The sequence below is a fragment of the Oncorhynchus nerka genome, linkage group LG26 (genome assembly GCF_034236695.1).
Source record: "Oncorhynchus nerka isolate Pitt River linkage group LG26, Oner_Uvic_2.0, whole genome shotgun sequence".
In the NCBI taxonomy this organism is placed as follows: domain Eukaryota; kingdom Metazoa; phylum Chordata; class Actinopteri; order Salmoniformes; family Salmonidae; genus Oncorhynchus; species Oncorhynchus nerka.
In genome coordinates, this window is record NC_088421.1 from 56,600,865 (window position 1) to 56,618,518 (window position 17,654).

At 47.6% G+C, this 17,654-nt stretch overlaps 2 protein-coding genes across 2 annotated transcripts in view; one reads left to right on the forward strand and one right to left on the reverse strand.

Moving 5' to 3' along the window:
- The first annotated feature begins 773 nt into the window (after window positions 1-773).
- LOC135564967 (UPF0764 protein C16orf89 homolog) lies at window positions 774-8,160 on the forward strand. The gene is made up of 7 exons (XM_065011041.1): window positions 774-1,257; window positions 1,899-2,051; window positions 2,484-2,634; window positions 2,891-3,008; window positions 4,769-4,931; window positions 6,133-6,273; window positions 6,435-8,160. Exons 1-7 carry the CDS (start codon window positions 1,083-1,085, stop codon window positions 6,536-6,538), a joined length of 1,005 nt encoding a protein of 334 aa, XP_064867113.1. The 5' UTR covers window positions 774-1,082; the 3' UTR covers window positions 6,539-8,160.
- Window positions 8,161-15,704: 7,544 nt separating this feature from the next.
- Window positions 15,705-17,654, reverse strand: part of LOC135564930 (intraflagellar transport protein 70A-like) — a 40,193-nt gene continuing 38,243 nt past the window's right edge. The window contains exon 18 of the mRNA XM_065011011.1: window positions 15,705-16,095. Within this exon, the coding sequence (XP_064867083.1) occupies window positions 15,959-16,095 (137 nt within the window). The 3' untranslated portion in view covers window positions 15,705-15,958. The remainder of the gene's footprint in view (window positions 16,096-17,654) is intronic.

The following is a 17,654-nucleotide window of genomic DNA, read 5'->3' on the forward strand; positions in this document are numbered from 1 at the left end:
TAACTATATGACTGTAACTACAGAGACTATATTAAACTACTGGTACTATAGAGATTCTATTAAACTACAGGTACTATAGAGACTCTATTAAACTACAGGTACTATGTAACTATATGACTGTAACCATAGAGACTCTATTAAACTACAGGTACTATGTAACTATATGACTGTAACTACAGAGACTATATTAAACTACTGGTACTATAGAGATTCTATTAAACTACAGGTACTATAGAGATTATATTAAACTACAGGTACTATAGAGATTCTATTAAACTACAGGTACTATAGAGACTCTATTAAACTACAGGTACTATAGAGACTCTATTAAACTACAGGTACTATAGAGACTATATTAAACTATAGGTACTATAGAGACTCTATTAAACTACAGGTACTACAGAGACTATATTAAACTACAGGTACTATAGAGACTCTATTAAACTACAGGTACTATAGAGACTCTATTAAACTATAGGTACTATGTAACTATATGACTGTAACTACATGTAGCCATAAACCACAGACATGATCTATTCATTTCCCTTATCTGGTTTTCGGTGTAGGCAAGGCTATACATTGGACAAAATAACTTTATTGGTTTACACTATGAATGCCTGCACCCCTCATCTCTGTCATCAAATGTATGACATTAATATAATTAAACACGTCTGATGAGTGTCTACCAAAAGACACCCTCTCACTCTCCACCCCCCCCCCCCCCCCCCCCCTCTTACACTTTCTGTACCCCTCAATAATAACTTTATATTTTCCAATTCCACACAGGCAGATCAGAATGTGCTCTGGCTACTCCAGGAAGTTAAAAAGCATTGAATCAAATTCCTTGAAGAAACCATTTCGATATGGACGAAATGCAACTAGCACACATTGCATTAACCTAATTTAATAAAACTGAATTCCCAGCTTCTCAATCGATCGAGCCACGTGACAGCTCGTTTTCGCCAAACAAGCACATCACCCTTGCAAATCACTGTTGCAAATCAGGTATATGCGCTGCGTCAACCGTTTGGGGTTTAGCCTAGGGCGGCTATTGCTAGACTTTTAGTAGCCTATATCAGAACATGGCTAGGTTTGTAGTAGAGGTGTTTTTTGTCCTTGTTTTCTCCGCCACCAATGCGGCGCAGGAGGAGGTCATTGATGTGATTCTAGCCAGCCTCGCCAAAAGCGCATCGTTCCTGGAGCAAGAGCACCGTAACATCAACCTAGACGGAGTGGTCGGGTACATCATCCTGCAGGGTGAGTAGTATACTAGCGTCATTATTATCACTGCTGTTAGTATCATTCTATATGGAGTGGGGGGGGAAATAACAGAAAGGTCTGCACACTGTAGCATACACTGTATCTGATACAGTGTATCATATATCCTCCTAATTACCACCTTTAATGAGGACGTTTCGATCCACAAGGATCTTCGTCAGGTCCAACGGAATACAAGTGCGCACATAGACTACCCAAATATGCGAGTAAATATACTGTATGTCGAGGAAACGTGGATTCTTTTGATACATGTCTGGACATTAAATTGTAGTCTATTTATGTGGTTGTTTTGTTAGACTATTGCTGGCTCAGCAAGTCAGCATGCACCAAATGCTTCCCGTTCCCGCTATTGCGGTGTCCCGCATAACACCGTACAGTTCTTCAGGCTGTCTGATTGGCCGTGGCATCAGTGTCATGTTGATTTGAAAGAAAACAGCAGAATATGTGATTATTTTTGTCGATATGACATACAAACCTTCATGGTTGATCAGTTTGTTATTGTGTTCTTGTGGGTGTGTCAACATTGTAGATAGGAGAGCCAAAGATTACTTCAGTCACTTAATAATTACAGATGTCTTTTGAAAACATCTCTTTCCATGTCCTTGTTCTCCGGGCCCCAGCGGAGTTGAAGGAAGCAGTGAGAACGTGGCCCCACACTGACCCTCTGAGCTGGTCTCAGCGCACCGCTACGGTAACCCTGGTCAGGAGGCTGGACCAGAGCCTGGCTAAGGCTGTCACCGAGCTGGAGAAGACTGACCCCAAATACTACAGAGGTATATACTACTACACCTCAGTCTCTCTGTCTCTCTCTCATCCCTATCATCCCCCTCTCATCCCTCTCTGTCTCTTTCTCTCATCCCTCTCATCCTTTCATCTCTCTCTCTCTCATCACTTTCTCTCTCTCTCTCTCTCTCATCCCTCTCATCACTTTCATCTCTCTCTCTCATCACTTTCATCCCTCTCTCTCTTTCTCTCATCCCTCTCATCACTTTCATCTCTCTCTCTCTCTCTCTCATCCTCTCATCCTCATCCCTCTCTCTCTTTCTCTCATCCCTCTCACTTTCACTTCACTTTCATCATCCCTCTCTTTCATCCCTCTCTCTCTTTCTCTCATCCCTCTCATCACTTTCATCACTTTCATCTCTCATCCCTCTCATCACTTTCATCTCTCTCTCTCTCTCTCTCTCTCTCTCTCTCTCCTGTAGAGTTTGAGCCTCTGTTGAGCTGGACCTTCTGGTCAGTACCTCATGAGTGGAGCTCCACAGATCCCTCTCTGGCCTACTCCTCCGGTCGAACCATGGAGTGTTACGATGAGACGCAGAGCGACAAGTGTATGACCCTGCTACTGGGAACATGGTAAACACACACGCAACACGCACACACATACACGCACACACACACGCACACACACACCGTGCTTATTGAGCGGCACAAGGTGATGCCTCACTAAATCTCATGTATTTCAGTGTGTCAGTAGGAGGGTAATAAAACCCAGAAGGCCTACAGCTTCCGTTGGCCAGGTTGCTAATACATTTTTCTGCCTGTATATGTGTGTACGTGCTTGTGTGTCTGTGCGTGTGTGTACGTGCATGTATATGTGATGGTTTGTCAGGAAGAACAACGGGACTCCTTGCATCGTGACCAAGTCATGTCGTGACACAATGACGAGGTTTGGATGTCCCAACTACTCCCTCTCTCACCAGCTGCTCTACTTCATGCTGGGAGCCAATGTGAGAACACACACACACACACACACACACACACACACACACACACACACACACACCTAACTTTCTATTCCCCAATTACCCTCCCTCCCTATCGCTCCCTCCCCATCTCTCCCTTCCTAACCCCCTCCTCCCTCCTCCCACTCTCGTCCTCCCTCCCTCCTCCCACTCTCTTCCTCCCTCCCTCCCTGCCTCCCTCTCTCTCTCCCTCCCTCCCTCTCTCCCTCCCTAACCCCTCCCTCCTTACCCCCTCCCTCCCTCTCTTCCTCCCTCCCTAACCCCCTCTCTCTCTCCCTCCCTAACCCCCTCCCTCTCTCCCTCCCTCCCTCCCTCTCCCTCCCTAACCCCCTCCCTCCTAACCCCTCCCTGCCTCCCTCTCTCCCTCCCTAACCCCCTCTCCCTCCCCCCCCCTCTCTCCCTCCCTAACCCCCCCTCTCTCTCCCTCTCTCCCTCCCTAACCCCCTCTCTCTCTCCCCTCTCCCTCCCTAACCCCCTCTCCCTCCCTCTCCCTCCCTCTCTCCCTCCCTAACCCCCTCCCTCCTAACCCCCTCCCCTGCCTCCCTCCCTAACCCCTCTCTCTCTCCCTCCCTCTCCTCCCTAACCCCTCTCTCTCTCCCTCCCTCTCTCCCTCCCTAACCCCTCTCTCTCTCCCTCCCTCTCTCCCTCCCTAACCCCCTCTCTCTCCCTCCTCTCTCCCTCCCTCCCTAACCCCCTCCCTCTCTTCCTCCCTCCCTAACCCCCTCCCTCTCTCCCTCCCTAACCCCCTCTCTCTCTCCCTCCCTAACCCCTCCTCCCTCCCCCTCCCTCCTAACCCCTCCCTGCCTCCCTCTCTCCCTCCCTAACCCCTCTCTCCCTCCCTCTCTCCCTCCCTAACCCCCTTCTCTCTCTCTCCCCTCCCTAACCCCCCTCTCTCTCCCTCCCTAACCCCCTCTCTCTCTCCCTCCCTCTCTCCCTCCCTAACCCCCCCTCTCTCTCTCTCCCTCCCTCTCTCCCTCCCTAACCCCCTCTCTCTCCCTCCCTCCCTCTCTCCCTCCCTAACCCCCTCTCTCTCTCCCTCCCTCTCTCCCTCCCTAACCCCCTCTCTCCTCCCTCCCTCTCTCCCTCCCTCCCTAACCCCCTCCCTCTCTTCCTCCCTCCCTAACCCCCCTCCCTCTCTCCCTCCCTAACCCCTCTCTCTCTCCCTCCCTAACCCCCTCCTCCCTCCCCCTCCCTCCTAACCCCCTCCCTGCCTCCCTCTCTCCCTCCCTAACCCCCTCTCTCCCTCCCTCTCTCCCTCCCTAACCCCCCTCTCTCTCCCTCCCTAACCCCTCTCTCTCTCCTCCTCTCCCTCCCTAACCCCCTCTCTCTCTCCCTCCCTCTCTCCCCCTCCCTAACCCACTCTCTCTCTCCCTCCCTCTCTCCCTCCCTAACCCCCTCTCTCTCTCCCTCCCCTCTCTCCCTCCCTAACCCCCCTCCCTCTCTTCCTCCCTCCCTAACCCCCTCCCTCTCTCCCTCCCTAACCCCTCTCTCTCTCCCTCCCTAACCCCCTCCTCCCTCCCCCTCCCTCCTAACCCCCTCCCTGCCTCCCTCTCTCCCTCCCTAACCCCCTCTCTCCCTCCCTCTCTCCCTCCCTAACCCCCTCTCTCTCTCCCTCCCTAACCCCTCTCTCTCTCCCTCCCTCTCCCTCCCTAACCCCTCTCTCTCTCCCTCCCTAACCCCTCCCTCCTCCTCTCTCCCTCCCTCTCCCTCCCCTCCCTCCCTCCCCCTCCTCCTCCCTCCTCCAGAGAGGTTGCTCCAACATGTTGAAGGGGGACATGCGTACGTCGCGTGTTAACCTAACAGAGAGACAGTACCAGGGGACATTCTGCTGCAACATGCTGAAGGGAAACATGGACATCATACAGAATAACTTCACCGGGGAGACCCAGGACATCTTCATCGAAAACAGTCAGTCTCAAATTACACACTATTCCCTATATAGTGCACTACTTTCGACCAGAGCCCAATGGGACCTTATTTCCTATATAGTGCACTACATTAGAGCAGAGATCTATGGCACCCAATTCCCTATATAGTGCACTACTTTAGACCAGAACCCAATGGCACCCTATTCCCACTACATTAGATCTATGGCACTATTCCATTAGTGAGACCAGAACCCAATGGATCTATGGCATTAGAGCAGAGATCTATGGCAATTCCCTATATAGTGCACTACTTTAGACCAGAACCCAATGGCACCCTATTCCCTATATAGTGCACTACATTAGAGCAGAGATCTATGGCACCCAATTCCCTATATAGTGCACTACTTTAGACCAGAACCCAATGGCACCCTATTCCCTATATAGTGCACTACATTAGAGCAGAGATCTATGGCACCCAATTCCCTATATAGTGCACTACTTTAGACCAGAACCCAATGGCACCCTATTCCCTATATAGTGCACTACATTAGAGCAGAGATCTATGGCACCCAATTCCCTATATAGTGCACTACTTTAGACCAGAACCCAATGGCACCCTATTCCTATAGTGCACTACATTAGAGCAGAGATCTATGGCACCCAATTCCCTATATAGTGCACTACTTTAGACCAGAACCCAATGGCACCCTATTCCCTATATAGTGCACTACATTAGAGCAGAGATCTATGGCACCCAATTCCCTATACAGTGCACTACTTTAGACCAGAACCCAATGGCACCCTATTCCCTATATAGTGCACTACATTAGAGCAGAGATCTATGGCACCCAATTCCTATACAGTGCACTACTTTAGACCAGAACCCAATGGAAGAGCACTACATTAGAGCAGAGATCTATGGCACCCAATTCCCTATACAGTGCACTACTTTAGACCAGAACCCAATGGCACCCTATTCCCATATAGTGCACTACATTAGAGAGAGTGGCACCCTACTATAGTGCACTACTTTAGACCAGAACCCAATGGCACCCTATTCCCTATATAGTGCACTACATTAGAGCAGGGCCTGTCTGTGTACTCCAAGTAGACTAGAGTGTCTATGAAGCAGTATGACAGTCAGTGTTTAGAGGAACTGAACATGTAAAACCTTTATAAGTTGTCGTTTGTTTAAAACGAGACCATGATTTGACTTTCTATAACTTCCTCCCTCTCCACAGTACTGCTGTGTGGATTGGCTGGTTTCTCTGACTTTCTCAAAGTTGATTGGCTGCAGCACATTCTGAGGCTGCAGGATCTGGAAGTGGGATGTTTTACACAGCCCCACAGAAGAGTGAAGAGGAGAGAGAGAATGTTGAAGGGTGTGTGTCAAGAATATCTCTGGTGTTAATCATGGCCAAAATGCACACATACAGACACACACAGAGAGAACCAGCAAGCACCGATACACACACACACACACACACACTCAGAAAAACAGAACCCAGCTTCAATAATGTTTTACTGTTCCATCTCCCTCCAGATGGTTGTTCCAGTCACATAACAGGCGTGTCAGTGAGCGCTCTGGGAGGATACCTCAACTACTACCTGACAGAGCAGGACATCACCAAGAGACCACTCACCTGAATGTCAACCACCCTTCACCTGGCTGTGTGACCCTTCACCTGGCTGTGTGACCCTTCACCTGGCTGTGTGACCCTTCACCTGGCTGTGTGACCCTTCACCTGAATGTGTGACCCTTCACCTGGATGTGTGACCCTTCACCTGGATGTGTGCCCCTTCACCAGGATGTGTGACCCTTCACCTGGCTGTGTGACCCTTCACCTGAATGTGTGACCCTTCACCTGGATGTGAACCACCCTTCACCTGGCTGTGTGACCCTTCACCTGGATGTGTGACCCTTCACCTGGATGTGTGACCCTTCACCTGAATGTGAACCACCCTTCACCTGAATGTCAACCACCCCTCACCTGGATGTGTGACCCTTCACCTGAATGTGTGACCCTTCACCTGGCTGTGTGACCCTTCACCTGAATGTGTGACCCTTCACCTGGCTGTGTGACCTTTCACCTGGATGTGTGACCCTTCACCTGGCTGTGTGACCCTTCACCTGGATGTGTGACCCTTCACCTGGATGTGTGACCCTTCACTTGGATGTGTGACCCTTCACCTGGATGTGTGACCCTTCACCTGGATGTGTGACCCTTCACCAGGATGTGTGACCCTTCACCTGGATGTGTGACCCTTCACCTGGCTGTGTGACCCTTCACCTGAATGTGTGACCCTTCACCTGGCTGTGTGACCTTTCACCTGGATGTGTGACCCTTCACCTGGATGTGTGACCCTTCACCTGGATGTGTGACCCTTCACCTGGACATGTGTGACCCTTCACCTGGATGTGTGACCCTTCACCTGGATGTGTGACCCTTCACCAGGATGTGTGATCCTTCACCTGAATGTGTGACCCTTCACCTGGCTGTGTGACCCTTCACCTGAATGTGTGACCCTTCACCTGGATGTGTGACCCTTCACCTGGCTGTGTGACCCTTCACCTGGCTGTGTGACCCTTCACCTGGCTGTGTGACCCTTCACCTGGATGTGAACCTCCCTTCACCTGTACGTGTGACCCTTCACCTGGATGTGTGACCCTTCACCTGAATGGGTGACCCTTCACCTAAATGTGTGACCCTTCACCTGGCTGTGTGACCCTTCACCTGGATGTGTGACCCAAATAGCACCCAATTCTTTACTTATACCACTACCTCTGACCAGGCAAACCCATAGGGCTCTGGTGAAAAGTAGTGCACTATGTAGGGCAGTGTGTATCCATCCTCTCTTGGGGACACCCAGTCGTTCTATGGGTTTCATCTATTCCACAGCACCAGGGGTGGAAACCACTTAACTAATACTTTAAAGTCATTTTACTTCAGTCGTTTTTGGAGGAATCTGTACTTTACTATTTATATTTTTGACAACTTTTACTTTTATTTCACTACGTTCCTAAAGAAAATAAATGCACTTTTTCCTCACAACATTTTTCCTGACACCCAAAAGTACTTGTTACATTTTGAATGCTTAGCAGGAGAGGAAAATTGTCAAATTTACGCACTTATCAAAATAACACCCCCTGGTCATCTCTACTGCCTCTGATCTGGCGGACTCACTAAACACAAATGCTTTGTTTTTAAATGATGTCTGAGTGTTGGAGACCCTGGCTGTCCGTAAATAAATAACAAACAGAAAATGGTGCCGTCTGGTTTGCTTAGTATCAGGAATTATAAATGATTTATACATTTACTTTTGATACTTCAGTATATTTAAAACCAAATACTTTAAGACTTACTCAAGTAGTATTTTACTGGGTGACTTTTGCTTGAGTCATTTTCTATCTTTACTTTTACTCAAGTATGATAATTGGCTAGCACACCTGATTCAACTTGTCAACTAAACGTCAAGCCCTTTGACTACACTTCACTAGGTGACCTAGTTCAGGGCTACAACAACATTGTGTAAGTCTGATGTAGGGAATAGAGCTCTTTGGGACACAACACAAGGCTACAACAACATTGTGTAAGGTCTGGGGGTCCCAGGGAAGTGGTTTGAGAAGCCCTGATGTAGGGAATAGGGCTCTTTGGGACACAACACAGGGCTACAACAACATTGTGTAAGGTCTGAGGGTCCCAGGGAAGTGGTTTGAGAAGCCCTGATGTAGGGAATAGAGCTCTTTGGGACACAACACAAGGCTACAACAACATTGTGTAAGGTCTGGGGGTCCCAGGAAGTGGTTTGAGAAGCCCTGATGTAGGGAATAGGCTCTTTGGGACACAACACAGGGCTACAACAACATTGTGTAAGGTCTGAGGGTCCCAGGGAAGTGGTTTGAGAAGCCCTGATGTAGGGAATAGGGCTCTTTGGGACACAACACAGGGCTACAACAACATTGTGTAAGGTCTGGGGTCCAGGGAAGTGGTTTGAGAAGCCCTGATGTAGGGAATAGGGCTCTTTGGGACACAACACAGGGCTACACAGAGCATCGGTGTGTCGTTTAGAAGACGTTTGTAGTTCACACAGATTTGATAGTTAATTATGCGTATGATGAAATCCATAACTACACAATGCCATTTATACATGTTCAACTTTAAATGAAAATATGCAATTTACATATATTTTGTATGCCATTTGTTTTGCGATTTATAAATGAAATGCGCTTATTTATTCATTTGTGACCAACACAGCTTTATTCATTTGTAGAGACATTGTATTTAAACAGAATTTGCTCCTATTTTAAGAAATTATAGTATGAATAAATGAAGTCTAGCAACTAAGAACATTTGAAAAGTGAGGCTCCTGGGCCTTTGTTCATCAGACTGTTGGATAGCTAGGGGATAGATAGAGCCCTTTCTATTGGAGCAGACTGTTGGCTAGCTAGGGGATAGATAGGGCCCTTTCTATTGGAGCAGACTGTTGGCTAGCTAGGGGATAGATAGGGCCCTTTCTATTGGAGCAGACTGTTGGCTAGCTAGGGGATAGATAGGGCCCTTTCTATTGGAGCAGACTGTTAGCTAGCTAGGGGATAGATAGGGCCCTTTCTATTGGAGCAGACTGTTGGCTAGCTAGGGGATAGATAGGGCCCTTTCTATTGGAGCAGACTGTTGGCTAGCTAGGGGATAGATAGGGCCCTTTCTATTGAGCAGACTGTTGGCTAGCTAGGGGATAGATAGGGCCCTTTCTATTGGAGCAGACTGTTAGCTAGCTAGGGATAGATAGGGCCCTTTCTATTGGAGCAGACTGTTGGCTAGCTAGGGGATAGATAGGGCCCTTTCTATTGGAGCAGACTGTTGGCTAGCTAGGGGATAGATAGGGCCCTTTCTATTGGAGCAGACTGTTGGCTAGCTAGGAGATAGATAGGGCCCTTTCTATTGGAGCAGACTGTTGGCTAGCTAGGGGATAGATAGGGCCCTTTCTATTGGAGCAGACTGTTGGCTAGCTAGGGGATAGATAGGGCCCTTTCTATTGGAGCAGACTGTTGGCTAGCTAGGGATAGATAGGGCCCTTTCTATTGGAGCAGACTGTTGGCTAGCTAGGAGATAGATAGGGCCCTTACTATTGGGGAGCAGACTGTTGGCTAGCTAGGGGATAGATAGGGCCCTTTCTATTGGAGCTGACTGTTGGCTAGCTAGGGGATAGATAGGGCCCTTTCTATTGGAGCGGACTGTTGGCTAGCTAGGAGATAGATAGGCCCTTTCTATTGGAGCAGACTGTTGGCTAGCTAGGGATAGACAGGGCCCTTTCTATTGGAGCAGACTGTTGGCTAGCTAGGAGATAGATAGGGCCCTTTCTATTGGAGCAGACTGTTGGCTAGCTAGGGATAGATAGGGCCCTTTCTATTGGAGCAGACTGTTGGCTAGCTAGGGGATAGATAGGGCCCTTTCTATTGGAGCGGACTGTTGGCTAGCTAGGAGATAGATAGAGCCCTTTCTATTGGAGCAGACTGTTGGCTAGCTAGGGGATAGATAGGGCCCTTTCTATTGGAGCAGACTGTTGGATAGCTAGGGGATAGATAGGGCCCTTTCTATTGGAGCAGACTGTTGGCTAGCTAGGGGATAGATAGGGCCCTTTCTATTGGAGCTGACTGTTGGCTAGCTAGGGGATAGATAGGGCCCTTTCTATTGGAGCGGACTGTTGGCTAGCTAGGAGATAGATAGGGCCCTTTCTATTGGAGCAGACTGTTGGCTAGCTAGGGGATAGACAGGGCCCTTTCTATTGGAGCAGACTGTTGGCTAGCTAGGAGATAGATAGGGCCCTTTCTATTGGAGCAGACTGTTGGCTAGCTAGGGGATAGATAGGGCCCTTTCTATTGGAGCAGACTGTTGGCTAGCTAGGGGATAGATAGGGCCCTTTCTATTGGAGCGGACTGTTGGCTAGCTAGGAGATAGATATAGGCCCTTTCTATTGGAGCAGACTGTTGATAGCTAGGGGATAGATAGGGCCCTTTCTATTGGAGCAGACTGTTGGCTAGCTAGGGGATAGATAGGGCCCTTTCTATTGGAGCAGAGATAGATAGGGCCCTTTCTATTGGAGCAGACTGTTGGCTAGCTACCACAGAGACAGAATCACAAACCACTCTTATCATGTACATTTTCTTTTTATTCTGTAGAAAAACAAATATAATTGAATATAGACTAAATAATGGTGACCATCTTTTTAAACAAACGGTAAAAGAGAAGTTACAAAATCACTAAAACGTGAAAGTTTGAGTCCAAAATCCCCGCTATTTCTTATATAGTGTACAACTATAAACCAGAGCCCAGAACAAGGCCTTTCTCCTCAGGAAGGTACAGCTGTATAGTGTACTACTTTAGACCAGAGTCCAGAACAAGGCCTTTCTCCTCAGGACGTTACAGCTGTATAGTGTACTACTTTAGACCAGAGCCCAGAACAAGGCCTTTCTCCTCAGGATGTTACAGCTGTATAGTGTACTACTTTAGACCAGAGCCCAGAACAAGGCCTTTCTCCTCAGGACGTTACAGCTGTATAGTGTACTACTTTAGACCAGAGCCCAGAACAAGGCCTTTCTCCTCAGGAAGTTACAGCTGTATAGTGTACTACTTTAGACCAGAGCCCAGAACAAGGCCTTTCTCCTCAGGAAGTTACAGCTGTATAGTGTACTACTTTAGACCAGAGCCCAGAACAAGGCCTTTCTCCTCAGGAAGGTACAGCTGTATAGTGTACTACTTTAGACCAGAGCCCAGAACAAGGCCTTTCTCCTCAGGAAGGTACAGCTGTATAGTGTACTACATTAGACCAGAGCCCAGAACAAGGCCTTTCTCCTCAGGAAGGTACAGCTGTATAGTGTACTACTTTAGACCAGAGCCCAGAACAAGGCCTTTCTCCTCAGGAAGGTACAGCTGTATAGTGTACTACTTTAGACCAGAGCCCAGAACAAGGCCTTTCTCCTCAGGAAGGTACAGCTGTATAGTGTACTACTTTAGACCAGAGCCCAGAACAAGGCCTTTCTCCTCAGGAAGGTACAGCTGTATAGTGTACTACTTTAGACCAGAGCCCAGAACAAGGCCTTTCTCCTCAGGAAGGTACAGCTGTATAGTGTACTACTTTAGACCAGAGCCCAGAACAAGGCCTTTCTCCTCAGGAAGGTACAGCTGTATAGTGTACTACTTTAGACCAGAGCCCAGAACAAGGCCTTTCTCCTCAGGATGTTACAGCTGTATAGTGTACTACATTAGACCAGAGCCCAGAACAAGGCCTTTCTCCTCAGGAAGGTACAGCTGTATAGTGTACTACTTTAGACCAGAGCCCAGGACAAGGCCTTTCTCCTCAGGAAGGTACAGCTGTATAGTGTACTACTTTAGACCAGAGCCCAGAACAAGGCCTTTCTCCTCAGGAAGGTACAGCTGTATAGTGTACTACTTTAGACCAGAGCCCAGAACAAGGCCTTTCTCCTCAGGAAGGTACAGCTGTATAGTGTACTACTTTAGACCAGAGCCCAGAACAAGGCCTTTCTCCTCAGGAAGGTACAGCTGTATAGTGTACTACATTAGACCAGAGCCCAGAACAAGGCCTTTCTCCTCAGGAAGGTACAGCTGTATAGTGTACTACTTTAGACCAGAGCCCAGAACAAGGCCTTTCTCCTCAGGAAGGTACAGCTGTATAGTGTACTACTTTAGACCAGAGCCCAGAACAAGGCCTTTCTCCTCAGGAAGGTACAGCTGTATAGTGTACTACTTTAGACCAGAGCCCAGAACAAGGCCTTTCTCCTCAGGAAGGTACAGCTGTATAGTGTACTACTTTAGACCAGAGCCCAGAACAAGGCCTTTCTCCTCAGGAAGGTACAGCTGTATAGTGTACTACTTTAGACCAGAGCCCAGAACAAGGCCTTTCTCCTCAGGAAGGTACAGCTGTATAGTGTACTACTTTAGACCAGAGCCCAGAACAAGGCCTTTCTCCTCAGGAAGGTACAGCTGTATAGTGTACTACTTTAGACCAGAGCCCAGAACAAGGCCTTTCTCCTCAGGAAGTTACAGTGTCTACAGAGACAGGAAGCAGGCAGATCTAGGCCACAGGTTAGTACTATAACCCCATAGGATTCTGGTCAAAAGTAGTACACTATATAGGGAACAGGGCGCCATAGGCCCTGGTCAAAAGTAGTGCACTATGTAGGGAATAGGGTGCCATAGAGCTCTGGTCAAAAGTAGTACCCTATATAGGGAACAGGGCGCCATAGGCCCTGGTCAAAAGTAGTGCACTATGTAGGGAATAGGGTTCCATGTGAGACTAGTGTAAGGGTTGTAGTATAAGCATATGGACATACTCTCCTTTGAAGACACAACAAGCTCACACATATTATATATATAACAATATATATATATATATAACAATAACAATATATATAACAATATATAACTATAACAATATATAACTATAACAATATATATAACAATATATATATATATAACAATAACAATATATATAACAATATATATAACAATATATATAACAATATATATATATAACAATATATATATAACAATATATATAACAATATATATAACAATATATATATATAACAATATATATAACAATATATATAACAATATATATATATAACAATATATATAACAATAACAATAACAATATATATAACAATAACAATAACAATATATATAACAATATATATAACAATAACAATATATATAACAATATATATAACAATAACAATATATATAACAATATATATAACAATAACAATATATATAACAATATATATAACAATAACAATATATATAACAATATATATAACAATAACAATAACAATATATATAACAATAACAATATATATAACAATATATATATATAACAATATATATAACAATAACAATATATATAACAATATATATATATAACTATAACAATATATATAACAATATATATATATAACTATAACAATATATATAACAATATATATATATAACTATAACAATATATATAACAATATATATATATAACTATAACAATATATATAACAATATATATATATAACTATAACAATATATATAACAATATATATATATATAACAATATATATATATATAACAATATATATATATATAACAATATATATAACAATAACAATATATATTACAATATATATAACAATATATATATATAACAATATATATTACAATATATATATATAACAATAACAATATCAATATATATATATATACACACACTGAACAAAAATGAAAAGGCAGCATGGAAAGTGTTGGTTTCATGTTTCATGGGCTGAAATAAATGATCCTAGACATTTTCCATATGTACAAAATGCTTATTTCTCTTAAATGTTGTGCACAAATGTGTTTAGTTAGTGAGCATTTCTCCTTTACCAAGATAATCCAACCACCTGACAGGTGTGGCATATCAAGAAGCTAATTAAACAGCCTGGTCATTACACAGGTGCACCTTGTGCTGGGGACAATAAAAGGCCACTATAAAGTGTGCAGTTTTGTCAAACACAATGCCACAGATGTCTCAGGTTTTGAGGGAGCGTGAAATTGGCATGCTGACTGCAGGAATGTCCACCAGAGCTGTTGCCAGAGAATTTAATTATATATATATATTTTTAATCATAAACCGCCTCCATCGTCATTTTAATGAATTTGTCAGTACGTCCAACCGGCCTCACAACCACAGACCACGTGTTACCACGCCAACCCAGGACCTCCACATCCGACTTCTTCACCTGCGGGACCCAGACAACTGATAAAACTGTGGGTTTGCAAAACCGAAGAATTTCTGCAGAAACCGCATCAGGGAAGCTCATCTGTGTGCTCGTCATCCTCACCAGGGTCTTGACCTGACTGCAGTTCGGCATCGTAACCGACTTCAGTGGGTAAATGCTCACCTTTGATGGCACACTGGCACTCTGGAGAAGTGTGCACTTCACGGATGAATCCAGATTTCAACTGTACCGGGCAGATGGCAGACATTGTGTGGGCGAGCGGTTTGCTGATGTCAACATTGTGAACAGAGCGCCCCATGGTGGCGGTGGGGTAATGGGCAGGTATAAGCTACGGACAACGAACACAATTGCAATTTTATGGATGGCGATTTAAATGCAGAGAGATACCGTGATGTGATGAGATCCCGCCATCATCGTGGCAGCCCCGTTACAACATTCCATTAATCCAGCCTGATGAATCATCGTGATAATGCTCAGCCCCATGTTACAACATTCCACAATCAACAGCCTGATCAATTCTATGTGAAGGAGATGTGTTGCGCTGCCTGAGGAAAACGGTCACACCAGATACTGACTGATGTTCTGATCCACAACCCCTAATTCTATGTGAAGGAGATGTGTTGCGCTGCCTGAGGAAAACGGTCACACCAGATACTGACTGATGTTCTGATCCACAACCCCTAGTTTCAAAAAAGAAGAAGATATTTGTGACCAACAGATGCATATCTGTATTCCCAGTCATGTGACATCCATAGATTAGGGCCTAATACATTCAGTTCCATTGACTGGTTTCCTCACATGAACTGGAACTCAGTAACATCTTAGATGTTGTTGCATGTTGTTTATGTTGTGTTGCATGTTGTTTATATTGTGTTTATATTTTAGTTGAGTGTCATAATAATAACAGTAGAAAGATGTGTTTCTCAGCCAACAGCTCTCTGGGCCCAGGCTCAACTAAACTAAACACGCTCAAATGAATGAGGCCCCATGGCGTCTCCCACTGTGTGTGTGTGAGTGTGAGTAAGACGAGGAGAGAGTCCAGAATATGTTTAACAGAAGTCAGAACAACAGCTTGTAACTTTCAGATGATGCAGAAAATAACAACAAGCCAAATATATAATGTACTATAATGGCTCATGTGATGTGGTCCAGGTTGATAGATTTGAACTGTTTGGAGTGTAGAACAGGTTTTAAAAAGGCTTTAGTGTAAACTACTGGTTCTGTCCGATGACATCACCGGGTTCCGTCCGGTGACATCACAGGCTCTGTTCCGTTCTAGTATGACATCACTGGTTCCATCCGATGACCTCGTAGAAGAGAGCTTTGAGGAGGCGAGACTCGTAGGTGACGGTGTTCTTTCCGATGTGCATCCTGTCCTCCTCCAGTGGCTGTTCTATCATGGCTGGCTCTGTCTTACCGTACACTACAGGGAGAGAGGAGAGGGGGAGGAGAGGAAAGAGGAGAGAGGGGGGAGGGAGAGGAGAGGGGGAGGAGAGGGGGAGGGAGAGGAGGGGGGAGAGAGAGAAGGGAGAGGGGAGAGGAGAGAGAGAGGGGGAGGAGAGGAGAGAGGGGAGTGGGGAGGAGAGGAGAGGGGGAGGGGGAGAGGAGAGGGGGAGAGGAGAGGAGAGGAGAGGGAGAGGGGGAGAGGAGAAGAGAGAGGGGGAGAGGAGAGGGGGAGAGAGGAGAGAGGGGAGGGGGAGGAGAGGAGAGGAGAGAGGGGGAGAGGAGAAGAGGAGAGGGGGAGGAGAGGAGAGAGGGGAGGGGAGGGAGGAGGAGAGAGAGAGGAGAGGAGAGGAGAGGGGGAGGAGAGAAGAGAGGGGAGGGGAGGAGAGGAGAGGGGGAGAGGAGAAGAGAGAGGGGGGGAGGAGGGGGAGGGAGGAGAGGAGAGGGGGAGGGGGGAGGGGGAGAGGAGAGGAGAAGAGAGAGGGGGAGAGGAAAGGGGGAGGAGAGGGAGAGGGGGAGAGAGGAGAGGGGGAGGAGAGGGGAGGGGGAGGAGAGGAGAGAGGAGAAGAGGGGGAGAGGAGAGGAGAGGGGGAGGAGAGGAGAGAGGGGAGGGGGAGGAGAGGAGAGGGGGAGGAGAGGGGAGGGGGAGGAGAGGGGGAGAGGGGAGGGGGAGGGAGAGAGGGGGGGAGAGGGGGGGAGGGAGAGGAGAGAGAGAGAGGGGAGAGGAGGGAGGGAGGGAGAGGAGAGGGGGAGGAGAGGAGAGAGGGGGAGAGGAGAGGGGGGGGAGAGGGAGGGGAAGGGAGAGGAGGGGAGAGAAGAGAGAGGGAGGAGAGGGGGAGGAGAGGAGAGGGGGAGGGAGAGGAGAGGGGGAGAAGAGAGAGGGGGGAGGAGAAGAGAGGGGGGGGAGGAGAGAGGGGAGTGGGGAGGAGAGGAGAGGGGGAGGGGGAGAGGAGAGGGGAGAGGAGAGGGAGGAGAGAGAGAGGGGGAGGGAGAGAGAGAGGGGGAGAGGAGAGGGGGAGGAGAGGAGAGGGGAGGGGGAGGAGAGGAGAGGAGAGAGAGGAGAGGAGGGAGAGGGGGAGGGAGAGGAGAGAGGGGGAGGGAGAGGGGAGGAGAAGAGAGAGTGGGAGAGGAGAGGAGAGGGGGAGGAGAGAAGAGAGGGGAGGGGAGGAGGGAGAGGGGGAGAGGAGAAGAGAGAGGGGGGGAGGAGATGGGGGAGGGGGGAGGAGAGGGGGAGAGGGGATGGGGGAGAGGAGAGGAGAAGAGAGAGGGGGAGAGGAGGGGGAGGAGAGGAGAGGGGGAGGAGAGGAGAGGGGGAGGAGAGGGAGGGGGAGGAGAGGAGAGAGGAGAAGAGGGGGAGAGGGAGGGGGAGGGAGGAGAGGGGAGGGGGAGGGGGGAGGAGAGGAGGGGGAGGGAGAGGAGAGAGGAGAGGAGAGGGAGAGGGGGAGGGAGAGGGGAGGGAGAGGAGAGGGGGAGAGGGGAGAGAGGGGGAGAGGAGAGGGGGAGAGGAGGGGGAAGGGAGAGGAGAGGGGAAGAGGAGGG